Genomic DNA, 22,350 nt, shown 5'->3' with positions numbered 1-22,350 from the left:
AGACAGTTACCCAAGTGGTCTCAGTGATTAGAGTTCACCTGTAAAGGTGTTCTTACCTTTGAGAAAAAGTTGGTGAAATATCGCACGAAGCGGCTTCTTTTATCACACTTGATCTCGGCTCCCGTGGACAAGGAGCAGGAGGCAGCGGGGACAGAGGAGAAATCTCTCAGTGAGGTTAGTTCGACCTCCTCTTTGTCGTTGTCCTCCTGGGAGGATGTATGAGGGGGAACCAACCCAAATAACCGTAAACAAATAACAGTCGTCTACTGTAAAATGTACGGTTGCCAAAACCGTAATGTCTTATACATTGTCACCGTCTTTTTTACGGTAAACTTCTGGCAACCACAGCTGCCAGTATTTTACCGTAAATTATACAGAATTTTTTTTTACAGTGGATGATGGCGACGCTTCTAGGGCTCCATTAAAAGAGTCACTGGACTGTACACTGTAAAAACTTCTGACCTCCACCCGGAGAACAGTCACAGTTTTTATCTGCTTTGGGCTCACAAAGGCCACTACAGTCAGCTCGGGCTCTGAGGACAGAGTCAGCTCAGGCTCTGAGGACAGAATCAGCTCAGGCTCTGAGGACAGAGTCAGCTCAAGCTCTGAGGACAGAGTCAGCTCAGGCTCTGAGGACAGAATCAGCTCAAGCTCTGAGGACAGAGTCAGCTCAAGCTCTGAGGACAGAGTCAGCTCAAGCTCTGAGGACAGAGTCAGCTCGGGCTCTGAGGACAGAGTCAGCTCAGGCTCTGAGGACAGAGTCAGCTCGGGCTCTGAGGACAGAGTCAGCTCAGGCTCTGAGGACAGAGTTCTGACAGCCTCTTCAGTCTGCACACTGATGTTTGTGTCTATTGATTGAAAGGAAGCACAGGAGGAAGATCTCATCCTCTCTTCTCTGGACTCGACTTCCTCCTTGTTGTCAGTCTCCTCTGGAAAAAGGAAGCTCCTGCCGACTTTTTGTCATTGACATTTTGCTCAGTCGGATTGATTGAGATGTCAAATTGTAGAGAGGCACATGATAAGGAGTTAGTGGACATGATGTCTTCGCTGAGGTTGTCCCAAATGAGGGAGTATGTCTCGACGCTCTCCTCGTCGCTGGTGTAGAGAGGACGAGGGCTGGGGACGAGGTCTTTACAGTACATCAGATCATCATCCAGGATGTCTTCAATGTCAGTGCTTACAGGAGAGCTGGAGATGTCCGACATATTGTCTTCTGTTTGTCCAGAAATCTGTCACAGAAACACAAACAGCAGACGTGTTTAAACCTTTAGACACAAAGAAAAGTACTTCAAAACTTTGGGAATCTGAAACAAGTCAAACACTAAACTCTACTGATCAGAACTTTGAACTAGTCTTGTATTTGAATTCATCGCTCAACATTGTTGATTACTTTATCGAGATCATTCTGATAATTACTTTTCAACTTTTTGTTCAGGACTTCACATGCGATGGATTTACTTCATGAGCATTTCTGAGTTTTGAACCTTGACTTTGGCTCCTGGCTGCATTCATTTTAACATGAGTTTGTATGATTTTATGAATTTAAACAGAATAATCTGAAGACTTGTTCAAACAAACAACATGGGGGAAGATACTTTATAAGGAGGGGAAATCATTTCTTTATGTTCAGGTCACTTCGTGATACAAACATGTGGATTTACTATGCAGCTCTTTAACTTGAGTTTTCTGTTCTTCTGTTTGTTCAGATTTCTGTTTGTTCAGAGTCTGTATGACACCTGAACAGACTCCACCTGTCCTCTCACTGAAACTCACTCACTGCTGCTTCACCTAAAAACTTCACCACTTCTTTAAAATCGTTTTAACATCCAAACTTAAACTGATTCAGTGTTTGAGTTTGTGTTCAGTGCACAGACTTACCTGTCTCTGTGCAGAATTCTCAAGTACAGCAGGTTTCTCCTCCTATCGACGTTATCGATGTAAACGATGTTATCGATGTTATCAATGGTATCGATGTGATCGATGGCATCGATTCTTGGTTGTTCAGTTTTTCTCTCGTCTATGTGTGTGAAAGTTTATTTCTATCTCTGGTCTATGTGTTGGTAAGTTTTTGTCTCTCTCTCTCTCTAAAGTGCGTGTTATCAACTCTGAGAGTTCTAATGGAACTCACCGTGTGTGTGTGTGTGTGTGTGTGTGTGTGTGTGTGTGTGTGTGTGTGTGTGTGTGTGTGTGTGTGTGCGCGTGCGTGCGTGTGAACCGTACCAGGGTTCGTTTGGAAGCCACAGAGACCACCTCTCCGGCTGGGTCTCTGTTCGGCTGTTTGGTGCGCACCCCAGTTCGATGGTTTGTATTCACACCTACCCAAAAGATCCACACCAGGGTTTCAGTTTGTTTCAAGCGAACGTAACAAGGTAGGTGTGAATACACCCTAAGATGATCCCTTCAAAATGGCCAAAAAGTTACCTGGACAATTAATATTGCACTTTCCCAGTAATGATGAACACTCCTCTTTAATATCTATTTAGTCTATCTAGTTGTAAATCAAAACGTTCTTGATGATATAATGTCATACAAAGTATGTTGATGTCAAGTCTGCCATATATCATTTTGATGTATGTAGACCAGTGTTTGTTATGGGATGCTTTTGAGTCATTGATCATTGAAATGATACATCCATCAATATCGATAATATCAATATGTGTAAATTGTTAAATTTGATTAAGATGGGTAGATTTCCCCTTTTTAACTCATTAACATGTCAACAAAGAAACTTGAAACAACCAGTATATACAATCAGAGCATTCTCTGCTTGAAAAAGATCTCATTGCTTCAATTCATTTCTGTGCTTGCATTTGCATTTCTTAAACATTTTGGCCGTCCATCAAAGTTCAGATGAGTTAGACCGCTCGCTTGGAATGTGTTCAGCCATGGAGGATTAAGGGATCCAAGGCAAGAAGGAAGTACAGAGGACCCCTGTGTATATGTACCCTGCTGTGTGTGTGTGTGTGTGTGTGTGTGTGTGTGTGTGTGTGTGTGTGTGTGTGTTTGTGAGTTTGTGAGTTTGACAGTGTGTGTGAGAAGTGAAGCGGAACCAAGGGGAAAAGTCTGAATATGGATGAGGAGGCTTCACAGCAACATCAGCCAAATGTTCCTGCTTCAACTAGATTCAACTAGAGACACAAACTACAGGTGCATGTACACACAACAAAATACACACAACCAGTCCTGAGCATGTGTGTGTCAGACTGAACTTAAAATCGACTTCTGTCACTAGAGGCCATGATGCCACCACAGCTTTCTCTTGGCAGCCCTGGCATCTAATTTGGCAACATGCTCTGCTGTGAGACGGCATCACTCCTCAGGACCCTGAAGAAATTGGCTGGCAACTGAAACCAGTGTGTCATTGCTTTCAGACACACTGCCATGTGCTTGGCGGATTTGGAGAAGGAAAAAATGTGTAAAAATATTTAACGATTAAAAATAACAGGATGATTGTTCACATCAACCCTTGGCTTCAGTGTGTGAGTAGAGAAGTGTGGAAATGTAGAAATGAGATTCATCCATTTTTTTTTCATATTCGCCCAAAGGCCCAGCAGGAACAAGCACAGGATATTAAAGCGTAGGAGGAATTTATGAATGAATAACATCCTTTTATGATTATTTTTTAACAAGACAGTAGTAAATCTGGATATACCTGTGCCCTATATGAAATAAAACCAATTCAAGAACTGAAAGGTCACAGGTATGATAACAAAAAAAGAAGAAAAGAGTCTTGCTTTAGGAAACCAGCAACTCTGTGCCAAAGATATAATCAGACAGGGCTTTAAGTTTTAATATAAATATTATCAAAGCAATGAATCATTTGCATTCCTTGGCGAGGTTGGCGTCAATTTTATGAAATAATTGGTTGAGTGACAGAAAAAGATGACAGATACGGGGGGTTTCCTTGGAAAAACTCTGGTTGCCGACTGAAAAATATTCAATCATTGCTTTTATTTTGTCAATTTCTCGCATCAACTATTAATGAAAGGATTCAGAGATATGGTTCAAACTTGGAGATGCAATAATGCTGTCATGTTATCAGAACCTCTGCAACACCTTCAAACACACCAGAATACAGAAATGTATTCTCTCTTTGTAGCGCATTGCCCCAGCACTGCAGACCTATTACACACAAACACAGGCAGACACACACACACACACACACACACACACACACACACACAGCTGAAAGACAGAATACCCTACGTCTCATTTCCTCTAACTCCCACTGAGAGAGGTCTAATAAACATAATTTAAATTGGGCATTAGGATTAAATTGGAGGTGGAGGGTGCAGTGTGGGGCTGTGTTTGTCTTTGTGTGTGAGCATTGCCGGGGAAGAAATGCAGCAGGCTTGCTAGGAGGATGAGTTAAAGGGAAAAAAATCGAAGTGAACAGGGAGTGTCAGTTAGAGCCTGGAACCCAGAAAGGGAAGTAGAGAAGAGACAAACACAGTGACAGGGAAACACAGGAGCCAAACTTTGAAGAAGTTTCCAAGTTCACAGAGTAGCTCCTGAATCGTGCTTTTGTTCCAGGTCCAACTTTTCATTTTCTTCCAAACCACTGCTTCAAGAACACCCACACTTGTCTACCTTTCCACCTCCGGCCCTCACTTTTTTGGCTCTCTATACTTATCTGTGGAGCAGATGCGTCTGAGAAGGCCACAGAAGGTCAGTTTTGTCTGCTATCTGCTTGAAAACTGAAACTGGACTTTCAATACATGAGCCAAAGAAATACAACTTCTCAAAACTAGAGAGCGTACTGGGGAAGATTGGGCGCAGAGTGTTTGTAGTTTGATGGTTAACGAAGTGGACCAGTGACCGGAGGATTGCCCCGTTCAATCCCTGAGGGCAGAAATATCTATGGATGGGATGCGCACTGAGGCGCCTTGCTGATATTTCAAAGTATTCTGTCTTCACTAAATATGAACCTTCACCGACCATGTATGATTTTAGTTCTGTTATGTAACAGACCAAATTCTTTGTACCTTTAGTTGGGGGTTTTTTTTACATTCAAGGTTCAAGCGCTGCAGGATTGATCCTATAATTACAAAATAAATAAATAAGATGAAATCATCAAATAAATATTAGAGACAAGTTCAAGATTTGGCAAGTTCACACAAGAGAGAGATCCAAAATATAAAGACTGAAAGAAGAGAGAATTCTGGACTTCTGCTCTCCTATTCAGCAGAGTGGCATCCAGTTATACTAGGTAGGAATTAAGTGATTGATACTGATCTCATATAAAGCATTTTGTTTTCATAACACTATGCAGGGATCAGTTGCCTGATGGTAATTTTGGATAATACTCTGCAATGTTTAATTTCCATTTATTAAAAATGGAATACTGATAAATACAAACAGATGCAACAAACTTTGCAAGTCTGACTTTTCTCTTTGTGCTGACAAAAGGAAAAAAACAACAAACAACATTAAAGAGACAAACACACAAGAGGAAATTTGTAAATTTAAGAGGATGTCTCTCCTAGCTCCTTTGGTGTAGTGTTTAGTTACGGTTATTTTACCTTGCTCTCCGTCTCTCTTTCACCAACACACACTCACACACACACATACACAGAAAGATTCAGAGAGAAATTAGAAACAGCAATCAGAAAAAAAAACAAGTTTAGTCGAGTGTCAGGTGAAATAAAATGTATCAAGTAACTTTTTATTGGAAATCTATTGTATGTTGATCTCTCTGCAAAGAGCACATTATGCGTGTGTCTTTTTTTTATCCTATATACTGCTTGACCTTTCCAGTTCACCTACCTTAAATAGAGCACTAATTAAAAATGTAATTAGCATGGAAGTTGCCATTTAATAGGCTTTAACCTGTAAAGGTTTCAGCCAGTGGTTGAGGCAAATGTCATCTATGAATAGAGAAAGATGAAGCTGTTGTACCTCAGAGGAATAAAATATAGATTTATATTCAAGAACAACCTGCATCGTCGTGCGGGTGTGGGTTACAATAACAGAGACCAAATCTGTTATTGTTGTTATAATTGTGAAGTTGGATAATTGTATTGAATTTTACCTCATTTAAATTTACATTTACTAATAATTAATGTTAAAGGAATGGTTGGTAATTTTCTCCAGATACATTTTTGGATGAAATTGTCTTTAGGTCCTGACAGAAATTGATAATTCATGGGCTCTGAAAAAGGAACAATCCTAACAAAAAAGGAACAGGAGGACAATCCGTCATCTTTAGCAGTTGTAATCATGTAAAAACTTCTACCAATTTCTGGCACGAGGTACCAATCTAGCCAATCATGCCTCCCTGTCTCCCTTCTCGTTCTCTACCCCTTGCGTTCACTAGCCCACACTCAAAGTGCATCACTGATGACTGAGTTTAAACTGTGAGTACTCAGCGCTGAATGAGACATGAGATGATGATGTAGTTTCTGCAGTGCAAATGATGAGCAGAGTTCTGCTCTTGGAGCAACAGCACTTGTGCATGTAAGTGAGGGGCGTGGCTTTTTAGGGAGCATGAAGGGGAGGGGGTGGGTGTAGATGGAGCACTAAGGGAATGCTACTGTCATAATCATGCTAGTTTTTCTAAAAATTACCAACCCTGACTTTAATTTCTCTTCATTCATTATACAAATATATTGTTTGACATTTAAAAGAAGAACGTGCGTGATTTTACACATAGATAATCCGACGTAAATGTCTCTCTAAGTCAAGACTGTCGACAACTCAAGGGGATGGAGGTGTGCTGCTGGAGGAGAGCGACTACTATCTATTGGAGATAAAAAGTCACACATTCTTCCTTTAAATGAAGTGTCTGTGCACAAAAGCATAGTTGTATGTCAGAATTGGATCTCTAAAATATAAATCTTCTTCCTTCTTTACACGTAAACCAACACACTTAAATACAGAGCTTTATCCTGCTGAGAAAGACTGTGGAGCGTTAGTCCTTTGATAACAACACCACTTACTTCAATGAGCAGATAACTGCTCCCAGCTATTTTTCATTTCACTGAAGTTTTTTTTCCTGAAACTCATTTCCATTTCCTAGCTTTTATTTTGTCCATCTTTGCATCTTTCTCTTTCCATTGCATGAGCCCTAATTTTTAATTTAAGTCTTTAAATTGTTATTCATATAGAGGAACAGAAACCAAAGAGAACACATGCTCGATCTTTCTTAAAACTTTGACTCAACATCTGTTCAAAGTTGACATCACTTAATTAACTATGTTAGTGAATGATTGATTGTGGATTTACTGTCACCTTGACATTTTGAGCATGTCTTTGTAGTTTTTCCATTATCAGTATCAAATGTGCCCATCACTTGTACACACAGTCATTGTTAGACAACACACACCAACCTGTGACAAGCGTCTGTGGAGGCTGGAATGCGGCGCAGAGCACATCGCTGCGATGCTGAACGCCTCCTTTCCACTCTGATGGTTCGACAAAAGACTGCGAGAAGGAATGCAGACGGAAAACTGTTAACATCCTGCAGAGACAGAGAGACACAGAAAGGAGGCTTTGGTGAGAAGTGAGGAAAGTTCTGGTTATTATGAACACAGATGTCCTCTTCATAGACCTTCTTCATTGTATGAATGCATTTATATTCTTGTCCCTCAAAGCACACGAATACATTCCACTCAGTTTACAGTATTTTATAAGCCTTAGAAGTAATAGTTGAGAAAGAGGTGGGTGTCATAGAATTAGTAATAGTTACAGTGGTACAGTGGTTCATTATTACTTCTGTAGCAACATTACAATGAAGAGATGCAGTAATAGAAGAAGTTTTATAATTGTAATAGTGGCGGAAGGAGCAGCAACATTAGTAGAAATAAAGGATATAATGATATTAGCATCATTAGCAGTGTGCTACTGCTACTAGCATCAACATCGCCAACATCAGCAAGGACCCAACACACCCAGGACACAGTCTGTTTGTACCTGTACCATCTCAAACGAGGTATCCAACCATCTTAACCCAGCTTCTTTCCGCAAGCTGATGCCTCCATCACCCGCCTCAAACATGCTCACACACATAGCCTACATACTTTCAAATACTTGCTAAGAACTGTTTCTGAGTAATGTAGCACTACTGCAGGTTAAACCTAATGTAAATGTAAGGGGCAGTGACGATAGTGTTAGTTGTTTCAAAAACCAAATTTAGAAATGGCGTTAGCAGTAAGAGTAAAAATAAGTGACAGTAGGAATAATAGAAATTGTGATCATAAAGCATGATTTATTTACTTGTTTCTTTGACTTTTTCACTGATAACTTTAGATTTTCAACCCTAAAAACAAACATGCTTGGATTGCAGTAGTAGTAAAAGTGGTAACAGGAGTAGGATGATGAAATAAATGGTTAAATGGGCTGTACTTCTCTAGAACTTTACTTCTTTCCCTTGGATCACTCAGAACTCATTTGCGCTCACCCTTTCACACAGTGATGGTTGAGGCTGCTCTGGAGTTCCAATATGCCCATCTGTACTGATCTAATCATTCATAAACAATCACACCCTGAAGTCTATGCCTTTGGGAGTTAAATGTGTTGCCTAATGACTCTTCTAAATGCAGAATACGAAAATATGTGACCCAGCTGATGACTCGCTCTTCCACTGAGTCAGGATAGGAGCAGCAGTAATAGCAATGGTGGATTGTGCAGTATAAGACATTAGACACACCAGTATTAGCTGCTGCAGATACTATTAATAATAGTAGCAGGAGACATAGTACAATTTACTTAATAGTGAGATTTGTAATGAGGGAGCGGTTGACATTCAGATTTTCCATCCAAACCAAAAAAATAGCATAATCTATAATAAGGCCATTTCTAAATGAGATCATTAACATTTTCCATGCAACCGATTCACATTTTGACGGTGCTTTTAATTAATATGGAAGCTGTTCTTTTACATCACTGTGCCACAGCAGACATCATGCATATTCATCATCACAGAAGAGTTTTATCCCACCTGCAATGAGTTCTATTTCCTTCCTCTCATTGTTGTGCAGGTTTGAAATGAGAACATGATGCACTGTGGTTTCAAGCTGAGGACCGTGTCTTTTGGTGGGATGCGGATATTTGAATCTGCATGAGTGTTTGTGTGAGAAGCAGAAGGCAACAGGACTTCGAATCAGATCCCTTCCAACACAGCACAATATGGATTAAACTGTGGGCTATGTGGATGTGAGGAAACAGGAAATGATATGACCGGGGAAAGTAATAATGGCAGTCTTTTTTTTTTCTACTGCTGCTGATCTGTCCTCTATTTTCTCTTTACCACTGACAAACCCCAGAGAGCAAGAAAACGTGTTTGTATGTATGTATGTACCGTATGTGGGAGAGAGACCGAGAAGAGAAGAGAAGAAAAAGCGAGTCATATAAGTTGATAGTTGATGGTATAGGGAGCAGGGAAGGGCATCGAGAAGCACACACACACACACTCATTCCCTGTAGTCTCCTTTATTCACAATGTGCATCATACGTGAAAAGATGTGACTCCATCAAAACCCCTGATATTCACCTGAGTCCTATACATTTTTAAATATCCATATTTTGTGGTGTGTGTATTTGAAAAAGTACAGATGATATGCTGTTAAAATAAAACAAAGCAATATAAATACATCTGCAGTACCTGTCCCAACCCATCACCAATATACTCCTCTTCAGCAGCAGGATCTGTGAGATCTCCACAGCTCGACCCAGGCCAGCGTTCATTCTGTGGAGGCAGCGGCCATTAAAGTCCCACACCTGCAAAAGACCATACAAACTACATTTAAAATGCCATCAAACACCAAATCTGCTTCTTTGTTAAAAGACTAGTAATATTTCATCTTCATGCTTGTCAAAAAATTGAACATTTGGTCAGTTATCATGTTAAGTTTTCTTATTCTGACTGACCTAAAAGTAGGTGTTTTCCTTTCTCTTTTTTTTAAAGAGGTCCTGCTGCATATGATTACAGGGAATCCAGTAAAGATGTTGTTGAAATAAACTGATTTTTTCAGGGTGCACATGTGAGGGAACAAACTATTAAGCTATTATCCTATTATACATCAATCAAACATGACAGCTCAGGTAATAATGCTCCCTCTCTGTCCCATTTGGCATGATGACACAGTTTGGATCTGTGTGTTCTGGCATTTAACAAAGCATCACTGATTGGCCCGATGGGAATGCTGTAATTAAAAGGTCAAAATCTCAATTCTGAATGGCCCTACTGCTACACTGCGGGTTCAGTGTTGATGAAAATTGGAGAGATGATGCATCTTGTTACTAATTGGCCCGAGGGGTGCCTGCCTCTTCTGCAGAGGATGACTTGTGTAGTTGTTTCAAATGGCACTGTGAGTGTTTACCTGGCACTGCTTGCACAAATGCACAGGATGCACAAGGCTGCATTCTGGCACAAGCTCATGTGGTCATGGGACCTGATGTGGTTGATTGAATTGATTATAACATGCATTATAATGATATGTGTTGGTAAAAATAGCTTTGAGTCTTGAGTCATTAGTGGAAAAAACGTGCCATGGAGGAAAACATGTTAAGCAACCACATTTTGAATGTCAGACAAGAAGGCGTGTAAGAATCAATCCTCTGCAGAGAAAGGTCACACGTACTAGAATACAGGCAGAGAAGGCTCCACCTGAAGTATCCTTGGGCAAGGCACTGAAACCCAAGACACTGCACTCTATGGTATAGCTAGCAGCATGTGAATGTACATAACTGTGATTAGTACAGATGAGTATGTTGAATATTTTATATAGCAGCTTCTGTCATCAGTGTGGAAAATGTCTGTGAAAAGGTCAATCTGCCATGTATAGTGTAAAAGTGCTAGGAGACAGTTTTAAACATTTACATATACATCTATAATACACAGTAAAAAAAAAAAAACGTTGCCTTATTTAACGGCTCTGTATTATTATACTGTATATTTTTTCAAGAGCATTTATAAAACTAAAAGCATAACAGTGAAAAACATACAATGTACATGCAATAAAGGATGATTTACTCTGTTGACTGTTATGGCATATATGATCAGAAGTGCTGCCAGGATAATACATGCCTTGTTTAAACACTTAGAAATAGCAGCAATTAGAAAATAAATAGTTTAGTGCATTGATTGGTATTAAGAAGTTCCCTCTACATATGTTACTTAGCTGATGTGGCTAAAACCATAACTGACATAACTTCCTCAGAAATGTATCAGCAGATTAGCGTGGGAAAAAAACAAGTTTACAAGTTAAAAGTTGTGTCAAATATCATTAGGGACAGGAATACAACTGAGGCATGATCCAGCCACATGATGTCAGATTCACCTCTTGTTGTTTAATCTGTGCTATGCCAGCTGATATGGTTAAAATACAAGGCAGCTTCACCACATCCCTATGGTGTATCATCCATTTCCCCCTTGCATCAAATATAAATAAAACTCCTTTCTGCTTAAAAAACTGTGCTCAGAAATTCATTGAAGTGTTTTTTGGAGGAGTTCTTAACACTCTGCCACTTCACCTTCCTCTTTAAATCTTTCCATCAAACACTTTTCCCCTGACATCTTTGCATTTCAGTCAGTGCATTTCAGAGTTTGCATCTCAAGATCTGCTCTTACATGGTTTACAGCTAAACAAGCGTGTGTGTGTGTGTGTGTGTGTGTGTGTGTGTGTGTGTGTGTGTGTGTGTGTGTGTGTCTACCTACTTTGACCTCTCCATCAGTGCCTGCAGTAAACAGCCGGGTCTGTGTGCCATCCAGGGCCATGGTTGAGATCTCAGAGTTGCCATGGCAATGGTGGAACTGCTTCACCTTTTGGCCTGTGTCAGCCTGCCAACAGATCACAGAAGAGGCCGAGTCACTGCTGACTACCTGCAGAGAAAGATAGAGAGAGAGAGAGAGAGAGAGAGAGAGAGAGAGAGAGTGAGAGAGTGAGAGAGAGAGAGAGAGAGAGAGAGGACATCAATCATCAAAACGATTTTGATCCTTTTAAAGCTGTTTGAAAAGCAGCTCCAGCTGATCTATTCTTTAATGACTCGTACATAACCAAACCATTCTCCACACTTCGTTACAATTTATTTCACCGTTAAAGAAAATATGCAACTAATGCTGCTGTCAAGTGGGAATAAAAGCAGAGGGCCAAAAGCATTAAGACTGTGTTTACCATTTAAATTGAGTGACCTGTTATATTTGATAAAGTATTGACTTGATGGTTTTCCTGCACCGTATAGGAGATTAATGGCAGCTTTCGTAAAGCATTCCAAAGGAACCAAAACATGCATTTGCACAAAAAAAGTCATACCTGTCTGAACAGACTATTATACAGAACACAGGTAACAGGGTGTTCATGGCTGCTGGTCCTGTTCTCCTCTTTTACGGTCTCCAGCAGGAGGAGCTGACTGTTGAAGGAGAGCAGGAGGAGTTGTCGCTCCTCGTGGAGGAACAGAAGGGTGTGTGTGTCCTCCTGCATCTTTGGGAAGACACCAGCAAGGCGGTGAACACACAGCTGACTGGAAACATCCCATAGACACAGGACCTGGAAAGTGTAAAAGTAAATGCATGAAGGGGTAGAAGCTGTACGAAAATGATCAGTATTAATATACGTTATGATGAAGATGGAAATATGCATGCAAGACCTGATGACTATTGAGTTTGCAGAAGGATCTAGCGTTAAGATTTCAGAGTCTCTTGCGATGGCAGAAGGTGTTCAAGCAGAAGGCAGATGGAAGATAAATAACATCTAAAATATTCATTATCTCCAAAAAAGCCAAAGAGAAGGCAAACATGCACAGAGCAGCAACAGGGTGAGGAAAGGCAGCAAAAGATACATCATCAACGGAAATGTGGTCATACATTTTGGAAATATCACAATGATATGTCTCCTTATATACATAACCTGTTGCATACAAGGACACACACTCCTACCTTATCTTTGGAGTAGCTCAGCAGTTGTTTCTTGGTCTGCATGAAGCGGACAGCAGTGACAGGGCTCATGTGCCCACTTAGTGCACAAACTGGCTCTGAGGTCACATAAGGGTTCCACAGCAAGACCTGATGATCAACACCTGCTGTGGCTATAAAACATTCAAAAAGTGCCACATCAGCTGCAGGTGGGAAATAACACCTGTTATCACTCTCAAGTCCCTGGAATGTTTTTTTAATCTGACTACACATTGGTTCTCACCTATTAGATTGAGTCTACGGTGGTGGTCCATGTCCCACACACCCCTCTTAGTAAAGAAAGAAGTGACTCGTAGACTCCTGCTTTCCTTTTCCCTCCAGCCGATCACCATGCTGCTCTGCGGTCTGGTGCTGCACGACACAAAGGCTTCAAGGCAGCCAAGGTAACTAACTGTAGTGAAAGAAAAGAGTCAGAAGTAAATTAGGTGTGACAGATACTGTAATTAGCTTCATTATATTTAAGAGTGTGGTACTGGGAAGGAACAAGCCTACCAATGATTAAGGTCAATTAGATAATGAAGGGAAAATACAGGAGAATTAGGCAATTAAGTAACTTTTTGTAATTTTCTTTTTTCACAAGGTTTTCTTTCTTGTGACCAGGCCCGCCCACAGTAATTGGCTGGAACCCTAAAAGGCTAGGTGATGTGATTAAAGAATATCATTACACATGTGTTAAATCAGAAGCATTAGCATTCTGGCTAAATTTCATCTCCTCTGATTGGCTCTGATCAGCTTTTGAAGCTTACTGAAAAAAGTTTGCTAACAAGTTACTTTTGGGCTCAAATGCCACCTTTCTTATAGCATCCTGGCTTTGTGCAGGGCCGTGCATAGATTTACCCAGCCTGAAATTACTGGCCTAACAGTGAGATTTATGTGTGTTTATATGTTTATATGTGTTCACAGACAATGTTAATGTTTAATGTCCATTAAAAAAAAGAGTTATTTGTTGTGTTGTAATGGTGAGTATTTAGGTTTAAAAATAGTTTTATGATTGCTTAATTTTAGGATGACCATGCTTTGCCTAACCCTAACAGGTCCCCATGTACCTAGGCCCCAGATAGCTTTTCCCTTTTCCCCCCTTATGGGCCGCCTTGCTTGTGACTAAGGGGTCAACTGATTACTTTGCTTTCCTTTGTTGTGTCTGTGTTTTAAGTTGCCCTAAATAAAAACTGATGATAACTGATGAAACAAACATATGACCTTCAGAACTGTTTTTTTAAGGCCTGATTTTTGTGTCAGGTAATAAAAACATAATTGAATTACCACTGTTACTTTATGAATGGACGACCTATTTTCACCAAGGTTTCTAACTGCAGGTTTGGCATTTTAAGCCAATGTGTTCCAGTTTCAAAACATCTGGAGGATAAAAAACCTATTTCCGATCTGTTTTTATTTAGCTAGAGAAAATTATGGCTTAACCCAGACTTTATTAATTACAAACAGGACATAAAACTGAGCATTATATGTTTCCTCACTGGTTTTGTATCTGAATTTGTGGCATTCATAATTAAATGAAACACATTCGTGTCTATGTTTCATAAGCCCCAGTATTGACATTTACACAGAACTTCAGGGAATCGTGGATAGAGCCTTGGGGAACACCTACTCTAACTGGCTACAGAGGAGTACGCATCACTAACCAGAAATAAACTGTGTTTGACAAAAGTTTATCAGATGTATTCACTTGTGAGGACAACCCAGTCATTCAAAAGGATTAACCATGTCTGTGATTTTTTTTAAATAAAGAGGGTCAAGGCTAGGTCTCTCTAGAAGTGAGTGTACTACTTACAGCTTAAGGAACTCAGTGATTTCACTAAGAACTAGTGAAGAGGCATAGCAGGCATAACTTTAAAATGACATGTTAAAGGGTTAAGTTAGCCTGTTCTTTCATTTAAGGTGCACAACAATGAGGCATCCATAGCAAGCAAAGTCTTGCTATAAGTTCATCAATTATAATTTATTATTATATATTTTATAATTAATTATAACTTAATGTTTATCCACACAGACCTAACTATTCCTGTACAAATTCATTCCACGAAAAAAAAAATCAGAAAGTGAACTTAAATGAATGCCTTTCCCAAGTGTGGAGCATTTAAGCGGCAAAAGCTTCTTGCAGAGAGAATAAATTAGTTTAAGTAAAAAAATGTTGGAAGATATTTAGATGATGACACACACTTTCATTTCTTGAAATTTCTTGAAATACTTATTCCTCGTTAAGCCAAGAAGCTTTCACAAACCAGAACTCTGAAGGACATCCACTTTCGGAAATGGCTGAGTTTTATGTGCACTGACCGCAACCCTGCTGTAAAGTAAACCAACCAATCCACAGGCGCTCAGCACAGCATAGAATTAGGCTGGTTTGATTTGCTCACTGGTATTACAGAAAATGTAATGGATGTTGCATCACCATCTATCTCAATTAACACATTGATTGAGAACAGCTAAATTGGATGCCACAAGTCTCTATTAGAGGCTGCTTAGCTTTCATACACTGCACAAATAAGTGCGGGATGTGAGATGGCATGTGACAGTCGCAGGTCAAAGATCGGCTGCATAGCTGGGGCAAATAATTATGTCTGATTGCATTTCATACACCACATCTTTTCTCCATCCTGTGAATTAAAAGATCAGTGGATTTTCAGACAGCATTGCATGACTCATCGTTGATTAACGAGGCCTTTTCTCTTTCACCGTAACACACAAATCATAAATCAAACTATTTGTGATGCACACGCAGACATGTAACATCTATTTAAGAATTAATGTTGTGTGTATGGAATTTACAGAGCAAAATCAAAAGTACTTATGCATTTTACATCAAAGCATATCTCTTTTGTTTTGCAACATATCGCTGACATTTTTGGGATAAATTACCTACGTACATCTTGACTTTTATGTTATTGTCCCTTTTCATTTCGATCACAATATTAAATAGATATATTTATGCGTTTATCTGTAGTTGGCACACACTTAATACAGTTCCACTTACTGAAAGGTCTGTGTTCATCACAATTTCCTCCTAATTTCCTCTCAATTTCCCTCCGTGTTTCAACCCAACCCCCTGCACTCTTTCTCTCCGGTGGCCCCGTGAGCCTGAAGGTTTGGAGGTCTGTATAACCAGCCATGTCTAATGGTACACAGCCCACTCATACTGCAGGGTGGGCAACTTCAAAAGAACAGCACCAGCACCCCAGAGGAATGACAACACACATATATGCAGTCAGACACTTTCCTCTTCTCCTTTCTCAAACTCACACACACACACACACACACACACACACACACACACACACACACACACCCTCTCATGTGTTTTCACGTGCACTTGCACATGCAGCCTGCAAATTTCAATTAAATTGCCCTTTTTTCATCGTTCTGGCATTGTCTCCTCTCTTTCCTCTGTTTGTGTATTCCCTTTGTTTCTCCATTTGTTGTGCTTATTTATAAGTACTTTAGTCCTGCTTTTCTCTTTATCAGGATCTCCCCTCTAAGCCAAGCTAGTCTCAGAGTGCTGCCTCCTCTGAATCATTATCAAACAGCCCAATGAGTCTTCAGAGAGACTCTGTGCCAATGATGCAATCTAGATACAACTAAGCGACCTCTTTGTTACCCAGACTGAGCTCAAGTGGGGAGTCTCAGGGGGGTAGACCCTGAGCCTGTGACTTTATGCCAATAGTCAAAGGTCTGGCTATGCAAGACTATAAAGTGGATGACTCAGGACTCAGTGCATGTGTGTCAGTGTGTGTATGCATCAGCGACGGAGACACACCCAAGCATTTCCATGGTGTTGCATAAGCTGTTATTAAAATGAAAAAGAGAGCAAGCAAGCAGGCACAGACAGGGGCTCTCATCCCCACAAGGTGAAAGTATGCATCAGGTATCCTGACAACTCCAGCGTGTTCTTTGTTTTCTGGCTCTTCATCATCTGAGCCGCCGATTCTGTACCCTCACTTTTATTTTCATTTTGTCCAAATAATAAAAAATATAAATATGGTGTCCCATTAGCCAGCATGAAATTCCCTGGAAGAGGAAGTAGCTCTCTTTTTCTATTTTGTTGGAAAAATTCATCTATGTGGCTATATATGCTGACCCCTTACAATATAAAAGAGCAGTTGTGTCAAGAAGAAGAAGAAAAGTTTGTTTAGAGCAAGTACCATAGAAACAATGACAAAGCTACAACAAAGACATACTTGTGTGCTGCTCATTAAAGAGAGACAGTCAGATTTAATGTATATGCACAGAAAATATAACTTTTGTGTGTATCCTACCTTTCCTAACCCAGGCAGGCGTGTGTGCTTTGTGTGTCACAGTGTAACAGGTGTGATGCGCTCCTTTGACCAGCTCATCCCACAGGATGATGTTAGCTGAATCAGAGTCTGTCCTCAGACCAAGTCTCTCAAACAGAGAGATCTGAGCTGCGGTGAAGTGTATACCGCTGACCTGGGATAAAACACACACACACACACACACACACACACACATACACACACACACACACACACACACACACACACACACACACACACACACACACACACACACACACACACACACAGAGTTATGGAGGAAAGCACTGATGATCGTATTCAGGTGATGCAGACAAATGAGGGCGCCTGAGGATTGCCTGCCTCCCTCCAGATTCTCTTAGCTTCTTCATTTTGTTCCATTCTTTTCCCCTGTGTTACCTGTCCTCCAATATCTCCTATAGTGAGGACGGCCTGGTCTGGCTGTGAAGGATCCATCCAATAGTCCAGACACCAGGGAGTGAACTTCAAACCCTGGAGGTCAGAGAGGTACAGTGCACTATATTATGCCATGTCCTGTGATACTTTCCATACTTTAATAATATACACATAACATACATCACGGGGGTGCTCCCCATAATAAAAGAAAATGCTTTAATAACACAACTCACACATTATAATAAATATATGTGTGTGTAAATTATTCTTTTTAAAAGTCAAACATATAATTGTATATGTTACCTGGAGTTTATACTTGCAGCTGAAGTATTGTTCTGACACTATGTCATAAAAACACACCTCCTTACTTGTGAACGACACAGCTATCTGAAAAAAGAAAACAGAAAAACAAAGGAGAGTTTGTGAGAAATATAGAGACAGAGACAGAGAATTTAACTCATTCTCGATAGAATCATGCAATCATTCATCTCAGCATCAGTCGGATTAATAATTGCTTAATCAAAAGCAATTAATGGGCTTATCTAAACGCAATTACTTGACTCATTACCATCATAACATTTTGATTTATTTTCTGAGCATACTGCAACAGCTGCTTGTCTGCAATGGCAATAATCAAGACCAGTGAACAATATTGAATTGAATGAGTAAAAAACCTGTTTACCATTGTGCACTACAATAACTGCGCACCAATATTGATGTTGTTATAAACTAAAAGTCACCTTGTCGAGGTTGTGCAGAATCACCATGTCAGTGACCCACAGGTCTTTGGGTGCCACTGTGCTGTTTTGCAGTCGATATGTGTGCAGAAGGGACATGTCCTCTCCGTCCCGCAGCCCCACAATTCCTCCTTTACTCACGGTCAGATACTGACCAGAGCTCTGCAGGTGCAACACCTAGAGAGACCAGAGGACAACATTTAACCTCTAAAAAACAAGCATTGAGCAAAGTAAATACAAAGTAATACAGACTCTCTTCGTAGTTCTCACTTTGTTCAACTGGCAGCTTTACGGCTCTATGTGATGCAGTTTTCAACATTTTAATGGGAAGATAATTAGTAAAATGGAGGCTACGATTTAGGATGTTTCAATATAAAGTACTTCCTCTGCATTCTTGCTGATCTTAGTCATAAATTTACACTTGCTTAATTAAATTAAAGATGACCTCGTTCTTAAATCTTTCTCTTGTTGGATCCACATAAGTACAAGTACTGTATGGGTGACACGTAAATTTGTTCTTAAAACAATAAAACACAAAGGATTAATGAATGATGCAATTTTATTGGCTTAGCCACAAGAAAGAGTACTGCAGAAAAAAAGGCATTAGTTCACTGTGGAGAAAGAGACTCTGAATATTCTGAAACAGTTTTAATACGATGTATATTTGCATGTAAATTTTCCAGAGTCAACTGCTGCCTTTGTTAGATCTCTGAGAGTATGTGTCAATACAGCTAACATTCAATTCAATTAAAAAAACTCAGCGCAGGTAGACTAAAAATATAAACCAAAATATATAACGTGTCAATCTTTCCCTATTCTTAAAATTCAACTGTTAATTGGAGCAATTTAGTCATAATGCAAGCATCAGTTTATTATATTGAGGAAGACCAATAGGAACTCTGCATGGAAAAATACCCCTCAAAAACAATACAAACTCTTAAGTTGGTGAATTGGAATGTGCGTGGCACACAAATCAGACTCAGTCAGAAGAGAATAAAAATCATAAATCATCAAACCAAATTAAAAGTTGATATTTGCAGTTTACAGGAAACAAACTTAACAAACATAGAATTAAATAACTTCCAACCCAAACAATGTAATCAAATATTCTCTTTCACAAAACAATACGAGGTGTTTCGATTTTAATAAATAAAAACCTTAATTCATAACAGAACTTTTACAGACCCAGAGGTTAGATTTATCATTGTTGGTGCTTCTATAAATAAAAACAAACTCACCTTTGCTAATATCTACTGTATGGACCCAGTAATGATGACTCAAACTCTTTTTTATGCTTTCTTTTCATTACTAAATTAATCAACTAATATCATAATTGCCGGATATTTTACAACTGTTTTAGACTCTGGAATAGATGGTTCAAGGTCTACTGGTAACACAAGAAACCTGCAGTCTACTGAAACTATCAAACAAAACATGACTGACTTTGGGCATGGCAATAGTTGGAGAACAACACATCCAACACAATGGACATACTTTATGAAAGTGAATGACTTTACAGAAACATCTCACGACACTACTTTGGGAAACAGGTAAAACAGTAATCAGGGGTATAATTGTATCATTCTCATCATACAAGAAAAACCCAACAACAACTTGAAAGCAATTTAGAAGAAAGGATGAAGCAACTGACAAACCATCAATCTCATAACCCGACAAAACCGATAAGAGAGGAACTAAGAAATGTTAAAGCCCAACTTAAAACTATCATACACAAAGACACAGTTTCTAATTCAGCAACTTAAATATGACAACTTCCAGTAACAACATGCAAATATTTGGCTAATTTACTATGAATCAAAAAATAAAAATCTACCATCAGTAGTTAACTCTAATGGGGAAACTGTTCAGGATCAGCACGTGATAAACAAGAACTTCCAATCCTTCTTCAACAACTTGGACTTACCCCTCCTTCCAGCAGAACCAGCTGAGAGCATAGACAGACCAATCCCCCCCAGAAGAACTCCATCAAGCTTTAAATTAAAATGCCCAACAATAAATCACCTCGACCAGACAGATTCCCAGAAGAGTTTTAGAGACATTTCTGGCACATACTTTCACCGCTTTTTTACAGAGCAACCTTAGAAATAAAAAAACACTTTCAAAATAACAACCTACATGAATACAGCCGCTCAAAGCTAAGACAGACCCAAGCCACCCATCGAGTTACCGTCCAATCTTACTTATCAGTACAGATTTAAAAATGATCACCAAAGCCCAATCTACAATCTAAAATAGACCCCTTATTAATCCACCTAGATCAAACAGGCTTCATCAAAAATAGACACAACCCCTGTAGGCTTTTCAATATTATCAATTTCTTTAAACATCTTTTTAGGTCTATTTTTATTCTCCTCGCACTCCTGGATTATGAGTCTCTTTTACAACCTTACACACTGTTGTGTTCAGCTAACTTTCTCTGCCTATTGTACTGCGTAGATAGTTTGAGCAGGGTTTATTGTTTTTCTACAAAAACTCAACCTGGTAGGGTAATCTGACTCTAGCCAATGAAAATATACTTGGAGGCCTTGTTAAAGTGAAGTGGCAGGCAAGATTTCTGGGAGGAGTCGACCTCTAGAGCAGGCAGTTGAACAGAAAGGCCCAGATCACCCTCTCTATGCAGAGTTTAATCTTCTACCCTCAGGCAGACGACGGTATAAAGACAACAGGCATCAGGTCTCCTCTGCCTCTTTTTGTTTGGTAAATAGCAGTTAATTTCAAAGTCTTGCTGCTCATTGCACACTACAAGTTTCACTGGATGCTGAATATTCTTTGCAAGGCTTTTATGTATTGTAACATGTATGTATGTATGTTTGTGGATTGTCTATTAGTGTTGTTTGTATTTTGTATGTTTCCGGCTGCAAACCAGTTTTCCTGTGGGGACAATAAAGATACCTCTGACCTTTGATAGGGTCCAAAAAACCCCCAAAAAATCTAAAAAAATGGGAAACTTTCACAGCTTTATGGTAATGTGAATGTAGCCTTAGGCAACCCTCTAACTTCACGTAGGCTTGTGCTGTATTTAATATTTTGATAAAAACCAGTTTTAGAAGTTTCTGATATTTTTCACATTTTTCATATTTTTGCTTACAATGTGCCAACTTTACGTTTTAGTGTTCCTAACTTCCTTCAGAGTCTTCCAAGCAACATTACACATCTGCCTCCCTAATGTTCTGAGCTAAATAGGTCAAAACCTTCAGGCCATTTGGAAAACAACTTACATGACATTTTGACATTCTCAGGATTGAAAGATTGAAGTGGTGAGCCATCACTTTATCCACAGTGGTAGGCACTTTGCACGGCCGCTTCATTTACATTTTAATTGATAGATGTTAAACTTAAAGGAGTCCAGAGCCATTTATCTCGACCGAGGTGGGCCATTTTGATGAGCAAGACCCTAATACTTTGGAACTTTCCCTCGCACAATGTTTAATAATGTGTAATTCTAGCAAGTCAGCAGAGTCTTGGATTCTTTAGACAGTCTGTCAGTGTCAGAATGTTTTAGTTAAAATTCTGCAACAGATCGTAAGTTCAAAATGGGAAACATGTCTGAATCTTCTGAACAAACTCTTTTTTTCTGAAGCTCTTACCTTTTGAACAGGGTCTCGGTGTGGACAGGTCAAAGTGCGCGGTGGCGTCCAGCAGGGCACACTGCTTGTCCTGCTGTTCTTCACTTTATCAGAAAGTTCCAGGAGCAGGAAAGAGCAAAGGCCAGCCCAGTCGACACGTCCCTCTTCCTTCACAGTATCAATATCCAGAAAGAGGCCGTGGTGCTCCTGAGTGATGACCACGCTGTCAAACAGGAGGCCATAATCCTCTTTAGAGCCACGACCAACTGATGACCAAGCAAGCTGGATGAATTCAGCTCTGGAAAGCGAGCGAGGCTCACCAGAGGAGTCCTGCATCAAGACCAACAGGAGAAATTGCAATTAGTCATTTCTTATCTGAAAAACACAGCGACGTATATATACAGTAGTACGTTCTTCAAGTGTTTCCCATG

At 39.7% G+C, this 22,350-nt stretch overlaps 1 protein-coding gene across 1 annotated transcript in view; it reads right to left on the bottom strand.

The window, feature by feature from the left end:
* The window catches only part of LOC132979874 (WD repeat-containing protein 49-like), a 28,802-nt gene that overhangs the window by 6,301 nt on the left and 151 nt on the right, over positions 1–22,350 (bottom strand). The window contains 11 exon segments of the mRNA XM_061045707.1: positions 7,329–7,459; positions 9,602–9,717; positions 11,657–11,821; positions 12,252–12,485; positions 12,875–13,023; positions 13,134–13,301; positions 17,182–17,353; positions 17,599–17,691; positions 17,899–17,982; positions 18,336–18,509; positions 21,941–22,249. Coding sequence (XP_060901690.1) covers positions 7,329–7,459; positions 9,602–9,717; positions 11,657–11,821; positions 12,252–12,485; positions 12,875–13,023; positions 13,134–13,301; positions 17,182–17,353; positions 17,599–17,691; positions 17,899–17,982; positions 18,336–18,509; positions 21,941–22,249 — 1,795 coding nt within the window.

This window comes from Labrus mixtus, chromosome 9 (genome assembly GCF_963584025.1).
Source record: "Labrus mixtus chromosome 9, fLabMix1.1, whole genome shotgun sequence".
NCBI lineage: Eukaryota > Metazoa > Chordata > Actinopteri > Labriformes > Labridae > Labrus > Labrus mixtus.
This window is presented reverse-complemented; position numbering and strand designations above follow the sequence as displayed.